Consider the following 26,005-nt stretch of genomic DNA (forward strand, 5'->3'; position numbering starts at 1 on the left):
CATGCAATCCTGACAAAGCCTTAAGGTATTGCTGGACTCTTTATGAGGATAGATTAGAATCTAACCAGGGGTCTCACATGTTGGATAGATACTTGTCTGAGGAAATGTGAGGGGTGCTACTTTTCTTGCCCATACTAGACTACTGTGACACATACAAACACAGAATAGTTTGGGTTGGAAAGGACCTTCAAAGTTTACCTAGTCCAACCCCCCTGCAATGAACATCTTAAAATAAATTGCTTCTTCAGCAGCGAAAGTGACATACAGAATCATGTTCTACTAGCTGAGTCCTGGTTTCCAATACAGATGAAAGAGTCTATTTTTCAAGACTTAGTTCTTCTTTCAAGACAAGTATGAGTAGAAGCATCAGCCACTTACTGCAAAAAGTATTCCCAGTTAAGTTTCACACTGATATTGTGAGCAATTTATCTTTCATTGCTCCATGCTTAATTTTTCTAGCACTCAGATACTTGAGAAAAGTATCTTCTGTTGTTGGATGCCAGCCAAGGAAATTTCTGCTCAGGAGGATCAGAATAACTTGAAACACAACTGTGCTGGAATTTAAAACATCTGGTTTATTCAGCGAAGACTTCCTCATGACAAGAAGAATCCCTGCTCCTTCTTTCCTAATTCCAGAGAGACAATAACCATCAAAAAATTAATCCATGTTCTGTTCTTATACCCAAACTGATGCATTAGGAATGCCTCATGACAATGGAGTGCCGTCATGGCTTGTATCTTTACCCCGTTAAAGCAGATTTGGTCATTCTTCAGAGCCAACAAAGCTCAAGACACAAAATTCATAGAAGCTCTTGCTTATTTTGAAAACTCAGGGACCATCAAGACTACTAGGATCAAAGATGAGGATTGTTTGTTGGTTCAAGAAGTTCTGGCTGGCACACTGTGAGACAAAAAGGATAAAATATTTTCTGTATTATTCTCAGGCCTTTGTGTCTTTTGGACAGCAGAGTAAGCTTGAACAATCCCATGCTGATGTGTCTTAGCAGGCCAGAGAAAGCCTGAGAGCAGACTGCCATTCCTGGTTAAAAGAACAGGGACTGTGCCTGTCATTTCCACAGGGGCCTCCAGCTTTCTGGTCCCTCCTACCTACATCGGGATAGAGCTGACAGCTCAAAATAATGAAAACTTGGGAAAGGAGAGGCAAGAAGGAAAGGGAGAGTCTGTTCATGTTTTCTGTTTATAAATGTCTAACTTTCAGCATTCTTACCTTAGAAAATCCTTTCGTAAACTACATTAACAAGAGCAAACAATGGTACAAGAGAGGAGATTTCAGCTCCCCTTTAGGGTTTTCCATGTTCTTTGCCTGCTACTTCTCTCAGGACAGGATTAGTCCTCTGGAAGCAGCTGCCTTCTTTAGATTTCAAAGCCAGAGCTTGTTTATTGTAACACCAACATGTCTGGGTCCCTTTGTCAACCCCCCCTAGATGAATGAATGCGTCTTTATGAGAAAGGCATCAGGTGACACCTCCCTGGGTCAAAAGTCCCAGAGTCATTGCAGTTTGACAGAGCAGGACTGAGAGCTACCAAGTGCTGACAGCCGGGCACACAGCACTGCCACGTGCAGCACTGCTGTGTGCTGATGCGTTTGGACAAGCTCCTTTCAGTTACAGCGAATATTAATTCCATTCGTTACTCCTCTCCATGCATGCACACAAGTTTTCAGACCAAAATTAAAATGCAGTGAGTGAACACGCACCACACTTAGATAGAGATAATGAGACATCTGTTCTTGGTGGAAAGCAAGCATACAATCAACAAGGGAGACTTCTGCATTGAAAAACTGGTGTGGTTATTGGTAGTAGTTAACATCAGCTCTCTAACTTAGATGTCCCTACAGAAACAAGTGAGCCTCAGGTGGGTGATTTAGAGCCTTCAAATTAAAACCAGATTTTTTCATTTCATTTTAATAGCAGCTTCAAATACAGATAGAGGTGCCTGAAGTTGACCTGTGTGACTATTCTTCTACCTCCCCTCTGACCAAAACTGGTATGAAAAGTAGGCCAAAGAGAGCAGAGGCCACAGTTTCAAAAGGGGAATGCCTAGAGCTATGTATATACAGCTATTTTCAGGCACTTTTAACTTGGTGGCCTGATTTTGAGAAGTTCTGAGTATGTACCACTCCAGCAATGTACACGCTCCATAACTTAAAAAAATAAAACCTAACTACCTACATTGGCCTTGAACTGGAAGTACCCAGTTTTTTAATCAACAACAGATCTACAATTTCTGTTAAAAGGATACCTACACAAACTGCTTGGCATCAGAGAGTCACTATATCAGAGTATGTGTATCTGGAAAAGAGGTTTCTTCCCTGTGGCATCTAAAGGAAAAGACAGGTCAAGTGTCACTAGAAGAGAGAGAGATACACAGGGATGACATGCTGTGCCCAAGGTCATGCAGCAAGTCAGAACAAGCATCAAGCAGAAAACCCTGAGCCCCAGATCAAGTGCCTTACCCATTACATCATGCTGGGCCTTGCTCCTAGTCACAAAAGATACTTGCAGCTGTTCAAGGAGTTCTTTCTAAGTCAGACAGACAGAATCTAATAAGAAATGTAGGGAAAAGAAAAGGATGCCACAATCTGTTCTGCAATATACCCCCAAATCAGAAAAGGGTGCACACAGAAGCAACTGCATCTAATAGTAAACAATCAAATATAAATTATTACATGCTGGGATTAAAATATCACAGCTGAAGAGTTTTATACTGTTTAGTGTCCCAAGAGAATAGATCCCATACTTCAAAAAAGACGTTAGAAGAGAGAGAAATTCAGGAGTCACAGTTTGGCCCATCAGGAGTTCTCCCATCTAGGGGAATCCTACAAAGACCAGCTTTTGTAGGAATTTTAGATTTGGAGTTAAATTTAAGAATCTAAGATCAGAAGATTTTAAAATAATGAGAAAAGCCAGGTGGAAGTGGCTAAAGAAATGAACTCCAGGGTCTGCAATATCTGAAGGTCAAATATTATTGAAGAAACCTGCAAGTCACTTGAGACAGCAAAGGAAGCCGAGTAGCCAATGGGAACACTGACTAGGTAGAGCATTGAGTAGCATATTTACATTATTTTTCATTTGAAATCCTCCAGTTTAGATCCTTACTTGTAAGATACGTAGGGAATTTTAAAAGCTTTTAATCTTTAAAACTAAGTATGTAAGGTAAAAAGGTTAGCTAGTGCCTAGTCACAGTGATTATCTGCTATCATCTTAGGCATAACCTAAAAAGTCAGATCTTGAGTTCCGAGGCTCTAGGATCCCAGCTTTTCAACACAAGATCAGAGAATTTAGTTGTTTTTCACGAAGTTAAAGCTTAAAACAGACACAGTTCCAGCCATACGATACCCTGCTAAAACAAAATTTCCGCTAAATAATGCTCCTAATCTTTCACCAAACATTACAGGACCTGATCTAGAGCACTATATCAGAAGCATTTCATTACAGATAAGTAAACAAAGCAATACGGCTGCTAAGAGAACTCAACAGCTATGCAAAAAATATATTCAGTGACTTATTTCAACATAGATCTGCCAGCTATGTATGACACACATTGGGAATGTAACCTTTATTTTCTCAAACCTTTTTAAAAAGACTCAGGAGTGAAGGTTTCAGAAGCACTACCTCTTTTAGAGCTCGCACTCAACAGAGAACAGGATAAAGAGGAAGTCACAGCCCTGTCAAGACTATTGCTTAAAAAAGAAGAATTCATTAAAATCAATGCTAAAATATCTCTTACAGACTTCCCCCCCCCCACTTCCTTCCAAGGGAGATATCACTATGTATACTGAAGATAATAATCTCTGCAAAGTCACCTAGCAACTGCTACAGCTGCATGCTAGCACACCAGGCTCAAGGTGAATCCTGGAGCAGGTCACCCAGACAGGTCCTCCAGTCTCCACCTGTGAAGACACACAAAACCCATCTGGATAGACTTGGGGAATCTGCTCTATAATATACTTCTTTGAGCAGGGAGTTGGACTATATGATCTCAAGAGGTCTCTTCCAACCTCAAGGATTCTGCAAATCTGTGAACTTTGTATTTCCACAAGGACTGAGTGATTACAGTGTCAGTCTAGGACATGGAAAGTTCCCTTGCTTTCCTTCAGACTACATGTATAGCTCTTGCCTAGTACTGTTCTCCTCCACCTCCTTTCCTTTAGTGGCTGCAGAAACCCTGTGGCAGCAGAGACAAGGATTATGCCACAAAGTGCTTTTCCAACCCATTCTCAGGAAGCTGGATCAAAGTACTTATCACTCATATACCTGACTCCATAAAGAGAGAGCTACAGGACTTTCAGAAAGCCTAACAATGTCCAGATGCCGAGTTTTAAACACATTAAATACAGATTTCCCTTTTTCAGGAAGCATGGAGAATTTACTGTCAAAAGGGCAGGCAATGCATTAACTTGGATATCTGAAGGATAATTACATTTAAAATCAAGCTGTTTATAGAACATGGGTCCCTACTGCTGCAGAACACTGTCATCTTATCAATACCTGCCATTTTCAAAGGTGCAGGCAACACAGAGGGAGGAAGCAGCATGCAAACTGGAGCCAGCAGAACGCGTGATCATCCTCCCTTTAACCCAACTGATGCAAGTCTTTAGTTATACAGCTCTTCTAAGGTCTAGAATGATAAAATGAAGCACAAATTGAAGATCATAAATAAAGATTACACTTCATTTATAGTTACTTTAAAACATAATTCAAATAGATGTGATGATCACCCTGAATCCAAAACTGGTCTACAAACAAACACTGAATTTTCTTTTGAAAGAGTTTCAACAGCAGACGATTTCTCCTTATACACATTCACAACTCTCCAGAGTTCCTGTCATTCCTTTGGAAGAGATACTCCCTTACACTAAACTTAACCCATAACATCAATACTGTATCCTTCTTTGATAAACTTGGCTCTCCAGTTACAGCTAAAGACTAGCACTATTTTCTTGGCATTGACATCCATTTTGAAATTCCAGAACACAAAAAGATGTAGCTCCTACAACCTCATGCTATTCACAGATGTATTACTTCTTGTTTGAGTTTCCTAAGTGCTCATGGCCTTGGGGTATGACATGACAGCTGCAAGTAGAAAAAACAATTTAGCAGGTGAAAACAAGCAGAAGGAAAAAAACCCACAACACTGTCTAGAGGGACACAACTTTATTCTCACTGCAGATCATTATATGCAGGAATAGAGAGGCTGATCTACTTAGGCCAGAATGAGAAGACAGACAATTACTCAGCTCTCCTGAGATTTCCCCTGCAGAATACAAAGTTGGTTCAAGGTGTCTGTCATGATATTTCTGATGAAGAGACAGAAATAAGATGAGATGGAAAGAGGGTGTAGAGGACAATGATGATACAGGGACATGGGAAATATGGCCACCTAACACTGCATCAGCCAGCGAGAACAGGTGAAGCTTTTCCTTACCTCATTCCTCTACTTTATTAATAGTTTCTCTTTAAAGTGTCAGTTTTAAATGAATACAAGCCTACTTTTTTCTTTTCCCTCCTTACGCATTTATTCCTTTTTCACATCAGTTTGACCAGAGGAGGTCAAAATACGCACAAGACAGACTACTCACATAGATGGAATGCTCTCCAAAACATATTGTAATAAAAGTAACTGTAAACAGTAACAATACTGATAGCAATTTAGGAAAAATAAAAAAACAATCCCCACAAAACAAACCACGCCCCACCCCACCAAAGAAAAAAAAATCCCACAACCCACCCTACTGAGTATCTCCACTGCTAGAACAAAATCCTAACTACTTTCTCAGAGCACAGGTTTCCCTCAGCACCTCTCTCCTGTTCACAACTAGCAATAACCACTCCATATCAAAATGCTTTTAAACTAACTGAGCATTCTCTCCTAAAGAGATTCCAAAAGACAAGGGAGAGCACTGTGAATTATTAGTCTTATTTTTACATAAAGACACTGCTGATGGGGCCAGGCAGGTCAGATGCAAACAGCATGTCTACAAATTCACAATTATAAAAATAGAAATTGATAAGCTTCTTCTCTGCCAATCAGGATAGTGGTAACGCAGTCACAATGGTAATTCCAGTAACACCCATCTAGAACACAGTTCAGCAATGGGATTTCCCCAGGTACAGTCATGTATATGAAACAGTTACTTCAAGAGCTATTCTAGATTTAAACTCAAAAGCCAATAAATTCTTCAAGAATAAGATAGTAACAGCAATGGAAAGGGAATGAAAGGCTAAAAACCCAACAGTTCCGATGCTTAAAATAATAATAAGGTATTAGAATTATTCAGGTTGAAAAGGCACATCTTCTAAACATGAGAATACAACTCAAATGATGCCAAGTAAAGACAACAGTCTATGTCAGGTAACTAGCCAACAACAGAAATGCATTTATGTTACTCCTAGCAATTAATTTGTGCAATAGGCTTCCAGTGCTTCTAAAAGATCATAGCTCTATTTACAATTTAAATTCTTTCAGTCCTTCCCAAAACCAATTTTTCTTCTTCCATAAATCTCCCTCAAATTCAGGCCTCAGGATTCTTATGGCAAGCTGCTGAGTTTCTACAGTCATCTCAATTCACCAGCATGCACAAAAAGACAATGTTTCCAGAAGATTTCTGGGAGTGCTCACTGTAGTAAATATGCTCCCCATTAAATCCACATCGTATTTTTAACCAGATGCAAACCTCCTTTGTGTACATGGAAAAAGAACATGAGGCTCCAGAGGGCAATCCTGTGACGGAGGAATGCTTCAGTGCTTGTGCTCCCATGGAGAGACAGAATGCAAGGAGCCCAAAACCCCCTACTTCAGACCTCACCTCCAGTCTCCAGAAGCCAGCTACTTCCTTCTCTAGTCACAACAAAAACCTTCAGGGAGAGCAGGTATCTGCCTACCTTGCATGTATGCCTCTATTTGCCGAATTAGCTCATAAGACTTGGATCGGTCCAGAAGTGTGCGAATAGCTGGAAGAGGGTCCAGGATAATGGTTTCTGGATGAGCATCAATATACTCCTAGAAAAAAATAAAATAAAATAAAATAGAGAAAAAAGAAAAGTCATTAGGTTGGCTGAAGAGTGTGGAAAAATAATGAGGTGGGGAAAAGAATAGGCCAAGTGAAAAGGTTTCTCTTTAAAGGCAGGCAAACAGACATGAGCAACACACAAAGTCACTAGGTAGTCTGGACACTGATATTTGAAACACACAAGCATGACAGGTAACTGTTTTAGGATGTCAAATTTCTCTTGTGGACTTGCTATGAGCAGCAAAACCTGTCCTGCAGTCACATCAACTCAGAAGGGAGCCAGTAGCAAAGTGCCACAGTAACAGCTGTGAGCAGGGGTAAGAAAAGCAATTAGGAGAAGAAAGATGACACACTGCTATACTGGGGTCAGCCTTGCATCAAATTACACTTACTATACCTGAACGCCACAACTATCTGAACTAAGCTCAGAACTACGTCTGGGTGCTTTAATGTTTTTATTATTGCTGTCCTTTATATGAGCTGAAGAGAGTGTTATGAGCTGGACAATAAGGGCTGGAATTTTTTTTGGCGGAGCTGAAGAGATTGTTGCTTCACTGTGTATTCATTGAGCTTTGAAAGCATCTATCTCGCTGCTTCTCTAAGATCATACTCTCCTATCTTGACTGCAAGAACAAAGTAAAGTTCATGCTGTCATGAATCTTCATCTTGGGAATCCAATGTGTCATGACTGCACTATTGCGTTGTGGCCATCAACACAGACACAGCTGCCAGGTATTGCCCTTGCAAACCTAACAAAACTTCCTTCTCGGAACAAAAGCTGAGTTCCTTCATCATTGCCCCAACCTGGAATCACAAAGTCAATGGGATGAACAAGAATCCATCTTATCCTATCCAAAATCAGACAAATATTTCCAAACTTAACATCTGTTGTACCAAACTTCCCAAAGCACCTTTACATTTACACTCATTTATTTAAATCCATTCATGCAAATGCATGGTAAATGCTCCTGCAAGTAATGGACTTCCATGAAGTCTTACTGCCCTTGAGTTGATTACTTCAGAGAACAAAACATACTCCAAAAGATACTTGGCCACATTGTGAGGTGGCCTCAGGAGGCACACTTTGCTGGACACTAAGCTAGAGAGAAAGGAACAGCATCATCTATTCCCAGCAAGAGATTTTGTGCCAGACACTGACTGAAGAAGCAGAGTTCCTGCCTCCACCCCTCCTAGCCTGGCAAACTGTTGCTTTCTGCTGACTATGTAGTCTGAACTGATGGCTTTCTAAAGGGAATTATTCTTTTGAGGCTAAGAGGATCCAGCATTGGGGTTTAATGAACCCATTGCATCACCCACAGCAGCAAGTAGCTTTCCTTCACAGGACATGAGACGCCTTTCGGTGGCAATACCTGTCTGACGTATTTAATAACCCGTGCAGAACACAAACAGTGAATTCCCCAAAGATATGCTCAACCTCGCTACTACCCGTGAAAAGTAAGGGACAGAGCCTTTTGCACAACCAGTCAAGACTGTCAAACCCAGAGGTTGTCTCACCCTTGCAGTGTAGCCTGCATGAAAAACTGCTTCAACTCACTGTAGCAGAAGCTGGTCTCATTTCATGTCATTAATACCCAGAACTTACATGTAACTGTTTTCATGAGTCTCCTGCCCCTAGGACTTCAGAGTCTCAAGCAGAGCAGTCAGCTTTCAAATACAGAACAGCTGGGGATTTTTTAAGACATGGAGTAACTTATTACCTAATGCATCTTAAACACCCATGCATATGTGCCCTTATATGCAGCAGCTAAAAGACACCTTGTGGAGCTAGGATGATCCAGTGATGAGGCCATTAGCTTAAACTTGGTGATCATGAAACTGTACTTAAGCATTTCAACATATGAAAACCATAACAAGACACCATGTTAGCCCCTCTACACCTCAGCTTAAAAGACAGATTGCTACCACTGTATGCATCTTCCTGAGCACATGGAAAGGTTGAGCAGCCGGTAAGTATACACAGTAACCAGATCGAGCAAGCCATAGCTCTAAAACATGGCCTCAGCAGAGGTCTGACAGTAAGCATCCTGCAGTATTTCTGATGCATATACTAGCTCTTCCTTTCACACTGTGCTAATTACCCCTTTGCTTGACCAGTCTCTGGTTCCCTGTTGAATTCAGGCTCCTCATACTTCCATCCTGGCCCAGCAACTACTCTGTACATACTAATCCTTCCCCTCACATACACATTTGTCCTGCCTGTGGCCTTCACTCCCCTTCACTCCCCTCCAAGGAGGGAATGGTTTTTCTCTCTTGCTCCTTGTGCACCTGCCCAAATCTTTCTGATGCTCACATCGGCACTGAGGACTAATCTCACCTCCCTTATAGGTTAGCTGCATTCCATTTGTTATTTTGGCTAAGGATTCCCAGAGACAGCCTTGCTTTTTCACACTTTCTATAAGGAACTTCACTGTGTTTTATTTATAATGATAATAGCTCTAAACTGCATTAAAAGATCATCCAAGCAGTAAGCTTGACGCAGCATAACAAAGTTTAACAGGAATTAAGGCATGATCCCAAGTCTACTGTACACTAGGCAACATGTCAACAGAAGGGAGCATCTTAGCTGACTTTCCAGCGACCTATTTCTCATCTTATTGCCTTGAGGAGCCTCCAAAAAACTCTGCAGATGAAGGAGGAGATGAAGGATATTTTCCAAAAGCCATTTAGAGTCTGGAGGACTTTAACAGACTACTATAATGTCAAGAAGAACTGCACTGAGTGTAAGGTGACAGACCTCCACACACACAGGTGCCGGAACATTAGATTTCTTTATAAAACAAGAAAGTTTCTCAGCATCAAACCTTTGTCGAGTACTATTCTTCATCTCTCCTCCATATATAGGCTTAGGTACTTGGGCAGGCAGAGGGCACAGGAATAGTAAAATTCAGAGATGTCAGCAGGGCAGTGAAGATCTTCATCACCTGGGTAAAGGAAGGGACTAGGACCTGAAGCACATGTCTCCTACAGCTACTCTGGGGACAGGCTACAGATCTCCCATTTAAAATGAATCCAGAAATGGTCTCCCCTTTGGAGCAAAGGAGTCTGTCAGTGAAGAACAAGGTCAATGTATTTGCATAGGTCATCTCTAGTTGAACACAGTTAGTGGGTAACTGCTGAGGTTGTTTAGGGAACAGAAACATCAAAACAGCACTCCAATCTTTACAACTCTGCTCTTCTCAGTATACTGTATTGCTTGGATTTCCATCACAAAGCACACTAAGCCATCACTGAATATAAAACTGTGAAGATTATTTAACAGATTGGAAAGCTCTGCCTGAGTAGCAGCACTCTTCCCATGGCACAGAACTGCTCCACTACTGGAAATACAGATCTGGATAAACATGACCGGTTTGTGTCCAAGAACTTTGATGGCAGATGAGCTCCTGTAGATATGATCATGAAAATGGAGCAGCTGCAGAAGGAAAAGAGAAACACTGGAGCTTTTAGTACAGCACCTTTCAACTTTGAATATTCAAATCTTCTCTGTTCATTCCAACAAAACAACTCTGCACCCTCCTTTGGTAGCTTTACCTAAGACTAGTATCCAACAGCAGACTTCAGCAACCCAAGCAACAATCTGGAGGATATTTAGGCTTCTCAACAATATTTTGAAAAGGCTCTGTCCTTGGGTTGCAGTTCAGCTTGACCTAGACACATCAATGTTTTCCTCTTCCTAATCGTTGACATAATAAAAGCAAACAAGAAGGAACAAGGACTTTTAGCAGATCCTCCTTTGCTTGTATTCCAGACTTGGCATTCAGTCATGCTCTGTACCAGCCCTGTTACTGGCAAAATACCAGCAATGAAACTTGAAATCAAAGAGCAATCAAGTATTTCATGTTCCCTATTAAATACCTCTGGCTATAACCCAGATATTAAACAACAAAAACAAACGCCCCCCCTCAAAAAAAAAAAAACAAAAAAACCCACCACCACACACAAAAAAGCCCCAAACCAAACCACAAACCCAAACCAAACCAAAACAAAAAAAAAAAAAAAAAAAAAAAAAAAAAAAAAAAAAAAAAAAACCAAAAAACACAACAAAAAAAAAACCCAAAGTCAAACAAAAATAGCCACAACACACAATAAACAACTTCTCTTGACAAGCCTATGTATAGATGAGAATAGAGTTGCTTATCATTTTACCCAAAAAGGTAGCTATTTTCTTTAAGATATATCTATTCATATTTTAACAGAAAGTTGATACAGTATCTACTGCAAATATTAGGTAATTAGATAATAAGAGAGACTCACAGACTTGATTTTATTGCTAGGTAATAAAACTTCAATGATCTTTCGTTTAACATTAAACAAAAGTTCCATATAAAAAGAAAAAAAAAAAGTTAGCAAATGACACAGTAACAGCATTTGGATTTGTGTTTTCCCATGTACAGAAACATGAAGATGACTGCTTGTAACAACAGATCAACACTTTCCAGTGGGGAAACAATGCAAAGACAGACACCAGCTGGTCTAAGGAGTTTGCATCAGATTCAGACTTACAAGTTCCTTTTTCTTGTCTTAGGCTGTGATGGCCTCTTTTCACAGACACCAAAGGTAAACGTGTAGGGCAAGTTGGATCTTGAACACTTAACCTCCAAACTGTCTGTCTTTGAATCTAAAAGAGATTCCTGCAGTGGCTGGGATGAAGGAGGCAGCAAGGGGAACTGGGGAAAGGTCCTTCCTATTACATTTCTATTCACTACACATCTCAAAGCAACTTTCTGAGTACTTAGCTTCTCTGTCTCACCTTCAAAAGTCCAACACTGCTTCACGTTGCAAATACCTACCCATAAGAAGCTATCTACCAGTTAGCACTCAAATGAAAAAATTTTAGTTAATTTTGCCTACTTATAAGGAATTTTTCAAATGGGAAAACCACGGGTATTGGCCTTTGAATTCAGGTGCAAAAAGACCATTTCAACTGTCTCATCTTGTCTGCCCAATAAGAAAAAAATTTACTAAAATTTGATAATTTCCTTTGATTTTTCAGTTGCCTTTTCTCAGCAGAGCATGTGAAAAGAAATGTGAAATGCATGGGTTAGTAATCTGGAGGAGTTAGAGGAGCATTAAAAATCCACTGCACAATCTCCATGAGTAAGTACTCAAATCATATTCTCACAGCTGAGAATTCTGAAGAAAGCAATCAGTGCAGCAAGAATAACACACTTCTCCCCTTCCAAGCAAGATCAACACTCCTTCCCTTCCAAAATCATAGAATCATAGAATCATAGAATAGTTAGGGTTGGAAAGGACCATATCTCCCTAATTCTCCTTCCTCCCAGTCCCAAACCCATCTAAGGAAGCTTTTAAATCAAGAATCAAAGAGCCCTTCCTGGACATCTTCAGAGTGGGAGAGCCAACAGTCTGAGGGCAGGGGTGGGAGGAAACACTTAAAATTTTCATCAACTTGACAGCAGAAGCCTAGGCATAAAACCTGCTTCTGATCTGTCTTTTTAAGAAGGTTAATGCAAAGAGAAATCATTCAGAAAAAGTTCTGAAAGACAAATTAATAACCCTATTGATTTTCCATCATTAGAACCATCATTTTGAGTGGAACAGACTAGCACAAAGCTGCAATGAACGAAGCTACTCAAGCCCCTGTACAGCTATGACAAGCAGCTGCTCAGAGAGTATTCTGCTCTAATCAAAGCATAACAAAGGTTCCTCAGCCAAAACATTTTCTTTTTACAGAAAGCAGGAACTGGGGTAGTTTAGTTCTCTTTCTTACCAAGAACCCTGGACCTGGAGCACAAGCAAGTGAAAGGACACCTGGAGTCTATGCTTCTTCCCGCTTGATTTTTCTCCATGTTCCTCTGGTCAAGAAGGAACCACCAAGGACTACAACAATTATCACGATTACTTTTTACCAGGCAATTAAGAACAGTCATTAAACAGCAAGTCAAAACCAGCATGCTAAGAGGCTTCACAGTCTATTAGCCTTCTCCACCAAACTGTACAATGGTTCACCACAGACTCCAGAGAGCAGGCACACAGAATCACGTAAATGTGTTTCCTCCTCAGCTCCTGCAGATGAGATGGGTCAAGGCCTCTACAATACAGCACTGGAGAAAAGTTATTCTTACAAAGGTCACAAATTAAGCTCAGCAGATCATTTCTCCTCCTGTGGTCAAGAATCGCTTGCTTTCTACATCCTGGAAGACTGCTTTATGGAGCCAACAAGTATCATCTTGCTGTTAAACTTACAATCAACAGCAGGAAAATTCGTCCTGTTTGGTGAAGATGATCAGAACTTTGTCAGTCTATCTAATGAACAATAACAGAACCACACTTGAGCAGGTGCCAGAAATACCACAGTGCTTAGGGAACATCACAAACACATAAGTAGCTCTCTTGCCAGGTAGTCACACTTCATGTTTTTTAAGTTACTCATTGGTTTTAGTTTAACAAAACCAAAACACCTATTCTACCTCACATACTTCATACAAATCATTTATTACAATTATTTTTTTCTATGGAACATATTTATCTTCAGTTCTAATTAGTTTTCAATATCTTATAAATAATACAGGGCAGATGGAGACAGACAGCAGTTTCCTGTCAGTTTCTGCCTTGTAGACAAAATTACATGAGAATACCCTTTAGGTACACTCTGGCATGTAATTCAACACTGGCAGACCTCTCCTCTGCTTCACTGGTTCCTCGGTACATGTTTTACTACACTGAAAGTTTCCTGCATGCCAGTGATGTGGCACAACTCAGTCACATGTGCAGAACCAGAAGCCCAAGGCCTTGGTTTATGGGGGAGAGTATATCATTCAGAAGCCTGCTCACAAGGGTACAGTTCAGTCTGTATATCATGTGTTGTCATAGCTACTGAAAAGTCATACCAGAGCTCCCAACAGAAACAAACCAACCTTAATTCCTTATGACAGCTATTCTGAGCTGACCTCAAGGGCTTCTCATATTAATCTCGAAAGGGACTTAATATAATTTCCTTTAATTTACAGCTTGCAAAACAAAAGCTTAGGAATGCCAATGGGATGGTCTAGATCACACTAATGAAACTGTGGAAAAGCATGTGACTGAACCCACGTTCCAGGATCCCCTTCTAATTCTTTAGACATCACCTTGCACTACTTCGCAGGAAGATGTAATCATCAAAAAATATACATGTATTAGATAATACAGTGTTTAGTATACAACCAAGAACTAATGACAGGGAGAGAAGAACAAACATCAAGTTCTCCCTTAACATTCTTGAGTTTTTTATTAATTAGTGCTTAAATTTAATATTTTGAAAAATGAAGGCCCCGGCCAGCTGGGTGCAAACATTTCACAATACCAATTAAGCAAGTTTCTTAGCATAACCCTGCAACAGCCCTTCTAGAGTACGTTAGGCTGAAGCTTGCCACTGTAAACAGAGCAACGCTAAATTGAAATTAGGAAGAGCATTCAAAAAGGCTAAAACCATCATAAACAGGGACATGATATGAAAATTAAAATGTACAGAAGTCCTCAAAGCATGAGCAGAATTCGCCACCATCCTTTGTACAGAAGACACTGGTATAAGACAATGCTCTGTATCCACAGGGTGCTTTTCACCCAATTTATTTCTGTCTTAAGCAGTTCATACTATTAGTTGAACTGTATTTACCAGCCAAGTCAGGAGACAGAGAACTATTTCTTTTCCATCTGACTTGCTCGGAGGCTTATCCTCGCTTCCATTCAATCTCTACTAAGTGAGCTCTGGAAAAAATATATACAGAGCATGCATTACTGTAGAGAGAGGTATTCTACTGACACATTTGCTTATTAACAGACCCACCAACAATTAAAGGGTGCTGACTTACATGCAGCATATGCCCCAGGTGTGCGAACAACCTTTGCCTTCTACTACACTTGACACAATCCAAATTTCCAGTATTATCAAAATAAACAAAGGTTCGGTTTCCCATCAGTCTCCTGCAAAATTAGCTTCACCAGAACCACAGTATTATTTTTGCTCAAGTACCAATATTCACAGGAAAATTATGACCATTATTAAGAAACAGACCAATTTAGGAAAGGGTGGTATTAAGCTGAAGCACAGACGTAAGCACTCTATAGCAACGAAATAGCGGCAATAGTAACAGATGACTGAATTCCTACCCTATTATCTCGTCTCTGGATTACAGTAATTTCTGTTTCACCCTGCTGCAACCCAAACCTGTTCCAGCCCAACTTGTTTCCCCTTTTGTTCTGTGTTATTCTTAGAAGGCAGCATGTTCCTGTGCTGTGGAGGTATTTAGATGAATTTATCACTATGCAAATCCTACAGGAAGAATTTGACACGCTGTATCAAATACCTCTGCCAGCACTCGCCATGACGTCCTGCATCAATGAATGTTCTCATCTGTCCACATTAGTCAGTGTGTCACAGGAAGCATACCCCAGTCCAAAGCAATGACCCAATAACTCACCCATTTACCGTACATGCTGTATGAGATTAAGCCCAAGCTGCCAACAAAAAACTCAGGCATAGGAGACAGTGGAGGTGATATTAACACAGATGAACTTGGCAGTATGGGAGAGAAGATCTGGGTCACGGAACACAGAGAACAGTAAGATTTGTTTGCCCCAGATCTTAAGAGAAGGTTTCTTACTGGTTTCCTTCAGAGGCCACCTTTTAAAATTATGAAGGTGTTCCTTTATCATTTTCATCAGCATTCTCCTAGTATACTGACAGGAATTCTTTGGGAAAACAGTTCTCTGTACCACTATGCCCTGCATATTTCTGACCTTCAGTGTAAACTTGAGGAAAGAAAAATAGAACAGGGCCCTCAATACTAGAGGACAATCACTCACAGTAACCTTGTTATTACAGAAATTAGTATTCCAGAAATTGGGAAGGCCAGACAGAATGGGGCCAAATTAATTTAGTGGCTTCTGTTGTAGAGAGAAGCATGTAAAGGACTCTGCAAACACCTGTTCCTTTTTGTGAACAGCACTCATTCTCTTGGAATGAAATCACGACAACATTTGGTGGAAAACCAGTTCTTACTAACCTTACCAATACAATGCAAAACCTATCCAAAGGTGCAAGTCCATTTAGACTGAAAAAAACTATTTTTGCTGGGCCATCAGTAGTAGGGCAGCAGTGTGCCAGAGAGCTCTTTTCATCAAACCCTATCAACTGCACAGGAAATACTGAATTTAATGCACTAAGATCATCCTCCTGCTTGAAATCCATAAAGACTATTAAAGAACCACTTACCTGGAACCTTTGAACCAGCTCCAGTGACTGACTGTCATTCTGGTCTGCTTCAAGGATGACATCTGTCAGTTTGTGTATGATCACATCCAAAGGGCCCTGATCTTCAATGGGTTTGGTGAGGTCAAGCTGAAGAAACCAGAGAGAAACCTTTTATTAATATATGGAGAATGTGAGGTTCTTATTCCTACCACCATCCAAGGTGGTGTTGTCACACAGAAGGCATTTACTTTACACACTGCCTTTATTTTGGTATGTTACCCAAATTCATGAGAATTTATATTTCACTGAATGTCAGAAAACTTTACTCAGACATTTATTTCTCAGCAGTGTAGGTCTAATTTCATGAAAAAGCAGTTAAGTCATCGGCAAGCACACTTCATCCAAACACCTTCCTGTGCTTCACCACCCTGAGCTGCCATTTCCCTCTTCAGCTTTCTTTCTCAGTACGTACACACACATGCAAAAGGAATGTGCCAACAAAGGTTATCGCCACTAATAAAAAGAACACCTACTGTGCCCTTTGCCCTTTGGGATTGCACAAAACAGCACCCAGGTAACACAAAAGCAAATGACTCAGGATCTCTGCAAATTCATCTGCTGCAGTAACAGATATCTAGCTGGTAAGGAGGAGTGCACTCCCACTAGCAGACCTTGGCAGTTAGCTGGATAGGGGACAAAGACTGGAGTGAGGTGTGCAGAAACTCTGCTCCCAACAGCATGGGAAAGCAACGAAATGATAGCAATGGGCTGAGTCCCCAGGAACTCAGACAGGGTACTGTGAGCAGACGAACTACCTGTACCGGAAATAGACTGAGTTAGGGATATCCTGAGAAAATCTTGATGCAAAGAAGGCTACTGGACCTGATGGGATTCGTGCAAGGGTACTAAGAGAACCGGTCAATGTCATTGTGAGGGCTTAGATTTATCAGGACATAAGTCAAAACTGTGAAGACTGCCACTAAATGAGGGGAAAAAAAAAAATCCACCACAAGAACTGTCTGGTTGCAGCACAGAGGCCCACAGAAGCTGTAGGATCTCCATCCTTTGAGGTTTTCAAGACCAGAGTGGACAAAGCCCTAAGCAACTTAGTCTGAATTTAATGTTCAATCTGCTCCGATCAAGATGATGTATTACAAACCCCTAAGATCCCTACTAAAATTAATGATCCCATGAAGCTACTTACTGGTTTTGACCATTCATACAGTGTAAGTACCAAACTGGCTCATGTAGCCAACACACTGGGCTGACCACAGCACAAAAGCTCCCACATTACCAAGCACTGCTCTTCAACCCATTGTGGGATCTACTGCATAAGTGGCAACTTAACCTTGTAAACTTCAAGCCAGGAAAAGAAAAGAAAGATAGGTGTATGCTCACTAAACTGAAGATAGCATCTAGTTTTACAGTTACATGCATGCTCCTTTCCATTGCTGCTACCTGTTTCATTCAACTCTGGCAGAGAAAGGAGTCGAGGGCACAGGAGGGAGAGGAAGGCTGTTTCAATAGAAGCCTGGCCTTCATTGTCCCATTAGCTTGAGGTTTGTTCTAATAAAATTTCTCATCCTGCAGAAATGGCCCTGCTTTGAATTAAGGAGTGCCTTAAGAAAGGTAATGATAAGACAGGATGGCCGGAACTCAAGCACCAATAAAACTAAAACAGCAGAGACCTAGCAGCCTTGTAATAATTTGGTAGTTGCTAGTATAACTGATCCATGTAGCTGAACTGCTCTTCTTTGTAGGCACTCCTACCTGGGCTAGGCTTACTTGGGCAGAGTAACTGAAGCTTCCTACGGCACAAAAGCAAACTGAAAGACTGCCAATTCTTCCCAACAGAGACCACCTCTGCTTGTCCATTACCATACACTCCTACTAACAGTTACAGATTGAGGCTTTAGCACTATCTTGGAAGTACTTATGCAGATTCTAATACAACTGGAAAACATATTGTGCATGTCTTCTGAGGAGACTAAGAGATGCACTGTCCATAGTTACGCAGCAGACCCTCTACATGCAAAGATTATGCAATGACAAAGACAAACAAGACAGACATCATGTGGATGCATGGTGATTGGTCAGCTGTGCCTGGGGGAGACAGTCCACAGAAGGTTTGGCTGTTCTGGCACACGGATTTTTACTTCTATGACTAGTGCAACACAAAGGCTAAAGGCAAGCATAAGTGTCTGCAAAATTAAGGCAAAGTGAAGGGAATCGCAGCTTGGCTAAGGATATGGAAGGAGATGATCTACTTCTATAACCAAGTTCCAGAAAAATCAGTTAATATCCTTAAAATAAATCTCAGATGACCACACTGCTTTTCCTGAGGTTTTTTCATCTGCCTATCACATCTGGAAAGAACAAAACAAAGGGTGCATTTAACTAGGTCAGAAAGTTCCCAGTTGCCAAGGTACAAAAATGTGAATTAATCAATTTTCAGGACTTCCAGTTTGAAAAACAGCAAGAAGCAAACAAGCATTTGAGATTGGTTACCCTTTTACATTATTTCTGCATTTGCAGCTCAATCTGCACAGAAACATTCAGAAAACAAGAAAACAGTCCTCCTTTTCAGCCTTGACCCAAGAATAGAAATAAGCCTTCAAGGCATATCCAGGCATTTTCACCACAATGTTTTCCAGAAGCATAAGACATCTGGGCAAGATAACTTCACAACAGTTGTGCCAGCTAAAAGCAAGAGGCATATTTTGAGAATGAAACTAAATACATCTTCTTTGCACATCAGAAAGTGTAAAAAAGGCCCCTCTGTAACAGTGCTCTGCTTCTCCTTCACCAGGAAAGCAGTGCTAGAAATGACAGCACACTAAGGGAGCTACTCCAGTAGGAAGTTCAGTGACCACTTCAAAAAGGACAGCAGGTACATTTCAATCACCCAGACCTTCAAAATCTGATCCAGTATTCTGTGGATTGGACAATCAAACCATGTGCAAAAATAAGTTCTCTGTGTTCTGGGCCATGCTGTGGAAAGCAAATATTCCTGAGCTGTGTGGAATTTGGAAGAGATCCACCTTCTTTTTAAATACTAAGGAAAAAAAAAAACAAAACCAAAAAACCAAAACAAACCAAAACAACCCCCGCAAAAAAAAAAACAACAAAAAAAAAAAAAAAAAAAAAACACAAAAAACAAAAAAAAAAAACCAACAACAAAAAAAAAAAAAACCAAACCACGAACTAAAAGGAGAAGAAAAGGAAGAAAGAAAAAGATTTGAGGGGGAAAAAGAAGCCTTTTCAAGTGAAGTATCAGACCCAAGCAGAAGTCAGTGAAAGCAGAGTGCAAAATTTCTGATAGCCCTCTGGTGAGACAAACAGTGATTCATTGTTTGTCATCAGCTGGAATTTGAGCCCTCCTACTCCCCTTCTCTTTCAGCATCTCTCTCCAAATGATCTTTGCAGTTGACATGATCACCCAAAGGTTTGTTTTTGCACAGAACTAACACCATAGCAACAGAAGTGAGAGAAAAGACTTATCAGCACCAGCTTGAAAGAAGAGAGATATGGCTATGGTACCTTCTCTTCTGTGAGGTAGGCTATAGCCTATTCTGCTTGCCCCCTTTCCCCCCCCCCCCCCTTTAAATTTTTTTTGCTTAGTAAAGAAGTCCAAATCAGGCATTGGTTTCATGGCATTGTCACTTACCACCAAACCCCCGCAAAACTCAGGTTAATGACATGGAAGACAGTAACAAAGCTGTACACAGAAAATGCCAGATACATGGCAAACACATGGCTTGGACAGGTGTGCTCTTTGCTGGGTAAAAAATTGGCTGGATGGCCAGGTGTGAAGAGTTGTAGTGAACGGAGTTAAATCTAGTTGGCTGCTGGTCACAAGTGGTGTCCCTCTTGTACTTGGCACTGCTGAGCCTGCACCTCAAATACTCTGGTCAGTTTTTGGCCCCTCAGTACAAGAGAGACACGGAAGTGCTGAGGCATATCTAAAGAAGGGCAACAAAGCTGGTGAAGAGTCTGGAGCAGCTGAGGGAACTGGGGTTGTTCAGCCTGGAGAAGAAAAGGCTCAGGAGGCACATCTGAGAGGAGGTTGTAGCAAGGTGGGCATCCGTCTCTCCTCCTAAGTAAGAAGTGACAGGACAAGAGGTAATGGCCTCAAGCTGCACCAGCGGAAATTCAGATTGGATATTGGGAAAAATTTCTTCACTGCAAGGGTTATCAAGCACTGGAACAGGCTGCCCAGGGAACTGGCTGAGTCACCATCCCTGGAGGTATTTAGAAGATGCATAGATGTGGTGCTTAAAGACATTGTTAATTTACATTTGGACTCGATGATCTTAAAGGTCTTTCCCAATCTAAATGATTCTATGATTCTATATGCCTTTCCAGATCTTACAAACCCATATATGGAATAAAACAACCACTAGATAAATGCTTTTATCATAGCCGCTATAGATAGCCTGCTCATCTTCTAACAGAAAGACTGTCTGGGACATAAAAAAACACTCCAGGCTTAGAAACGTCACAGTCCCCCCTATTAGGCTTCTCAGAGCATCCACTGGAGAGCAAGTTACAGGCATACAGAGCTCCATCTCTGATGTCCTCTCCCCTTCCCCTCCCTCTGTCCTCCAGAAACACACAGCCAGAGCATTATCCAAATCATTACACAGGAGGGCAAAACCAGTTTATTTCCATTAGGTATAATTTGTTTAAAGTTTTGGGGTTGTTTTCCTCCGGAACACTGGCAATCCATCTGTATTGCAGGGACAGGGCGAGCGCCTGGCGGAGTGCCATGGCTCTCCTCTGGTCCCAACTGCAATCCCACACACGTATTTCTGGAAACCGTGTTTAGAAATAAAACTGTGTCCAAGTGAAAAAAATCTGGATTTGTTCACTCAGGAAAAAAACCCCAAACAACTGCAAATGTTGGATTTAGCAAAGAGAAATACCATTTATCTAAATGATTAAAAATAGGTTTGTATTTTTTTTAATTCAGTGTTTCCAGTCCATACTATAATCAACTGTATTTCAGAATCTGGCTGAGCAGGATTTGTGTTCTTGTTTTTCAGAAAGCTCTTCTTCAGAAACAGTTTTTGGATTATCACTCAGATGAAATGAAGTCTTAATACCAACCTGCTCCATTCTCTGAAGAGGGATCTGTCCTCTGCTATATCCCTGAGGAATTTACAACACATCTCTCCATTTCTATTTATCCTCACTTTTCTACTTTTAAGCATTTTGCTACCAGTCTCCAAGTGGCTAACAAACTCCACTCACCAGGATGCTGCACTAAGTTCTTCGGAAAGAACCCATTAAATTTTCAAGTAGAGACCTGTCAATGCTCCACCACGTATCCAAAAGTCCCTCTGTGGTAATTTAACCATTCTCCTCTCTGTAAACTGAACATACAGCACCAGCCTGACCTGACCTCTGCTCCCTGACTACTGAGGCAGTATATGAAATCTATACACAAATCTATTGTATCCTGTTATTCAGCTACTCAGTTAAGGCTGTACTGTGGGGTTTATTTCAGACTTAGTTCAGCTTCTTAAACTCCACTGAATATAAACCTTCAGGGTTTTTTTAGTCATCATCTTCCTCTCCCAGGGCTATTTTCTATCCTGTATCTTCACTGCATGCATTTATATTAAAAGGCTTGTAAAACAAAGCCTTTTAAAACTTTTCCTTCTTGCCCAAGGGTTTACCTTCACTGTACGTTAATGCTGAGCAAATCATAATGAAAAGAAGTCATGAGCTCTGGGTTGAAAAGCCAAGTCTTCAAGAAGCCGAACCCTATCAGCTCATGCACTGGTGGATACTCTTCTCTCCCCTAAAAAGTTCAGAGATGAAAGCTTCTAAAAATACCTCAAGCACCCTGAAGAGAGAAGGGAAGCAGCAGAAATCAATACTGCCAAGTCTGCTGTTTTACCTTACTGTACAAAGTAAACAAATATACACAGGATAGTCTAATTACAGGAGAGAAGGTGCTTGTATTTGAAAGGAAGTTGGGAAATTTTCTGAAAGAGATCAGGGAAACACTTGTGCATGTCCATTAGACCTACTTGTACAGAGCAACAGCAACAGAATGGCACAAAAGTCTTCCTGTTCTGACAAGCCAAAGGGAAGTACACTGGACCAAGCAAGACGAGCATGTCCTCCTTTCCCAAATTAAATCCTGCAGGAGCAGTCCAGTTTTGTCCCTCCACCAGGACCCACAATACTTGCTATCAGGTCTATGCAAGCACAAAACTGACGTGACTGACTCCCTGCCAAAGCCCATGGAAGGTGACAAAGTATGTATCTGCCTACATTTCCTCATGAGGAAAGACATTATCTTACTTTGTATTTTCACTTATATATATGCTCTCCTAAAACAGTCATATACTCAAACTAAATAGATATTTACATATTTAAGAGAGTTTCTCCTCATCTCTCTGGCCAAGGAAGAAAGTGATCTGGGCTGTTGTCATGCATAGCTAATGCAAATAGCACTTGCTGCTGCTGCTAATGGGGCCAAAGGATACTGAGGGAGAACATAAACCCCTCACAGAAACACCAGCTCTGTCCTGCTGCAAAGGGCAACATGGACCTAACCATCAAAGACTCTGAAGAAACAGGAAAGAGTTCCCCAAGAGACTATTTTCTCTCTCCACATCCCCCTTTCCCAGCCATCCTTCCCCGGTGCCAAATTAACTTGTACATCCTGTTGCAGCAATGGCAGCAGCAATCTGAGAAAGGAAATCTGCTGCAGTATGGAGACTTCCCACCCTCAGGTCTCTGGCTCTCCCCTCACACAAGAGAAGAGGGCATCACAGCATCATCAGCAGCTGCCACATCAGATGGGAACTCTTTCCCAGGCAGGAAGGAAATGCAGCTTGAAGATACCCTATGTTTTTGCTAGTCTTCTCGGAATAGAGGAAATTAACGACTGACAGATAAACTTACCTTTCTACTGCTGTAGGACGCTAACTCTACAGGTTATCCTTTGCTGCTCTGCCTAGCTTAGTTCAAAGGAGGAGGAAAGTGAGTCCCACACTGGGACACATTGTTCACAATTTTGGATGCCAGCAACATCCCAAGGAAAAGACATGCCTAAAGGTGAGGAGCAGCAAAACATAAAGCTATGAAGCTCTGCTGAGTTCCCATTTTCTCAGATACCGAAACTTTAACACCAGAGGAGAAGATCTCAGGTCTAACAGATGGTTTCTTTGCATTTTCTTGCACTCATGTCAGAGCATATTACTTTGCAGTCTGCTTGGCACAAGTTGCCAGCGTATGTGTGAATACTATGCACATTTTCAGGAGTTACATGCTGCTCCTCTCCTGGAAGCTAGGTATGATCTCTGAAATGTTTGGGAAGTTCTCACTTTTAGCTGTATTCAAGATAAAATGATGGAAAAGGAATCTCATAGCTTACACTACATGTACTAACATACACAGACACCATTTATGGATTACTTCCCTAACTGCTACATAAACTAGCCTTTGTACATTCAAGGCTTGTCTTGCAGTCAACGCAATACCCCAGGATTATGTGAACCCCTCAGGAGCATCACTTCCCCACAGTCTCCCCTGCACTCTTCCACAGAAGCACACAGCAAGCCAGTATCGCTGTCGCCTGTGCAGTAACAGTGACAGACAGTGAATCGCGACTCCTACTCAGTGTGCAGAACAACACTGGAGTAAGTTACAGCATCTCAGTTACCCAAACCTCTCCTACTGCCCCCCTCTCCTTTCACCTCTGACCATGGTATTTCAGACTCCATTGAGCATCACCCTCATGTTAGCACCAAATTTTACCCCTTCACTTCTTCAAAAGCAAAACAAGAAAAACCATCTTTGGGCTATGGCTGAAGCTCTTCACAGAAATTATTTTGTTTTCAGTAGTTTTTTTTACCCAGGACTGAAGCTTCGTTACTATATTGACTTACAGCCCAATGCAAAACATTATTTCTAGAAAATGAACTATAACTTATTTCAGTTTATCTCCTTATCTCCTGTACAACACTTTGACAGTTGCAGAAAGTTCTTTCCAGAACTTGTGATGGCGCAGTAATGGCTGTTTCTCAGCACAATGCTAAAGTGAGAGCTCGTGTCTCATTAGGGCTGGACTGCAGCAAACAGGTTTTGGTATGCAAGTGGTTAAGTAGTTCAGTCTTGTTTGGGGATAGTCCGAAAGGCAATTGCTGATTTTCAGCACTGCAAGAGGAAAAATCAATGTTACTCAAATCCAAAAAAGCCTCTTGCCAAGGGAGTCTCCTGAGGTCATTGAGGCTCCCATGGATTAGGAAGGGCAGCAAAACAAATCCAGAGATTAGCAAAGTTGAACAGAAAATGTGTGACATGGGAGGATTAGCACTCCAAAGAAGGAAAGCAAGTTACAGAAAAACAGAACAGAGGAGAATGAGCAGTTGGTGTAACCTGCTGCTGAGACTGCTGTACTTTACTTTCTGTAACAGTCAAAAAGACAGTGTGCATGTACGCCAAATTAAAAGGCTATATAGGGAATCCCAGTAGTGGAATGTATGGAGAAATTGTCAAGTGGTTCAGAAAATTTCTGGCTCACTTCTTAAATCTTTGGAATGGGCAAATCAGATCCAGAAAGCCTAAGACTTTAAGAGGAATATTTTTTATGTTTCTTTGAGTGAAATGGGTCAGCTTTAGCCCAGCTACTGATCTGACAGCTCAATCAATCCTGTAGGAGGGCAGACATTAAAGGAGGAGTGGAATGCAGAAGCCATCTATGGAGAACACTCCAGCTAATCCAGAATACAGAAATACTGCAGCACTATAGCCAGTACAACTTGGGTCAGCAAAGGGAGGGAGGCGAGAAGGGCACACTTAACTTCTCAGAAGCTTTCAGTGCTTAATTGTAACATCATATAAACATCCCAAATATCAAGACCTGACAGTACTACAAATATTAAAAAAAAAAAAAAAAAATTAAAATTAACTACTGGATACAGCAGAAGTTAGGATGAAAGAAACATGTTCTTCTGAAAGTCTCTCTTGGAGGTATGTAACATGCACTGCACAACCTCCTTCCCTTTGGCTGTGGGATTATGTAAGTAGAAAAGCTGATATATAAGTAACATCCCCCAGAAAGCCTCACTACCACCCTGCATCTTAAGGGCTGAGGAAGCTCAGCTCTGGACTTACACCACACAGCTCAGGCTCAGCTTAAGGATAATTCTTCCACAGCACCTGTCAAGCACCAAGAGCAGTCGGTGCTCCTGTGTGTGCAAATGCACATCCCAAGAAATTACCAGTGTCTCTGCTATAATTCTCACTTCAACAAAGCTTCCAGCTGGTGATCAGAGAAGCACAGCCAGGCTCCTGGCACCCTCTTCACTTCTCTTAGCTACCAGCCCTTGGAGAGCCGTGTTTCTAGGTGCATTTCCCTTTCTCAAGAGACTCTGGATGATGCTGAGTTGTAAGCAAACACAGGTAGCACCTGAAGTACATCTAATGCAGTCTGCTCCTAACTTTGCTGAATTTGTGGTCTTCATTATGTACTAGGGAGTTTAAATACACGTGGAGAGAACAAAAGCTATTAGGGTAGGAATTTTTCATGCTCTTTACTTGCCCCCCCCATCTAAACTAATTAGGATCCTTTCTGAAAAACAAAACAAAATTGAAACATTTCTTTTAACAAAAGATTCTCCTTCATCCAAACATATTCTTATAGTGTTGCTCCTGGACATTGGGGAGCAGGTAATGTTTATGCAACTGTGAAGAATAGAGGAGGAGGGAGAAGTACACTGGAACATGACAGGGAA

General features: G+C 41.1%; 1 protein-coding gene across 4 annotated transcripts in view; it reads right to left on the reverse strand.

The window, feature by feature from the left end:
• The window catches only part of ITPK1 (inositol-tetrakisphosphate 1-kinase), a 149,838-nt gene that overhangs the window by 56,514 nt on the left and 67,319 nt on the right, over positions 1–26,005 (reverse strand). For all 4 annotated transcript variants that reach the window (XM_080619802.1, XM_080619800.1, XM_080619801.1 and 1 more), the window contains exons 4-5: positions 16,272–16,397; positions 6,906–7,023 (exon numbers count right to left, since the gene is read on the reverse strand). In XM_080619802.1, coding sequence (XP_080475928.1) covers positions 6,906–7,023; positions 16,272–16,397 — 244 coding nt within the window. The remainder of the gene's footprint in view (positions 1–6,905; positions 7,024–16,271; positions 16,398–26,005) is intronic.

Source organism: Psittacula echo (genome assembly GCF_963264785.1).
Source record: "Psittacula echo genome assembly, chromosome: 5".
NCBI lineage: Eukaryota > Metazoa > Chordata > Aves > Psittaciformes > Psittacidae > Psittacula > Psittacula echo.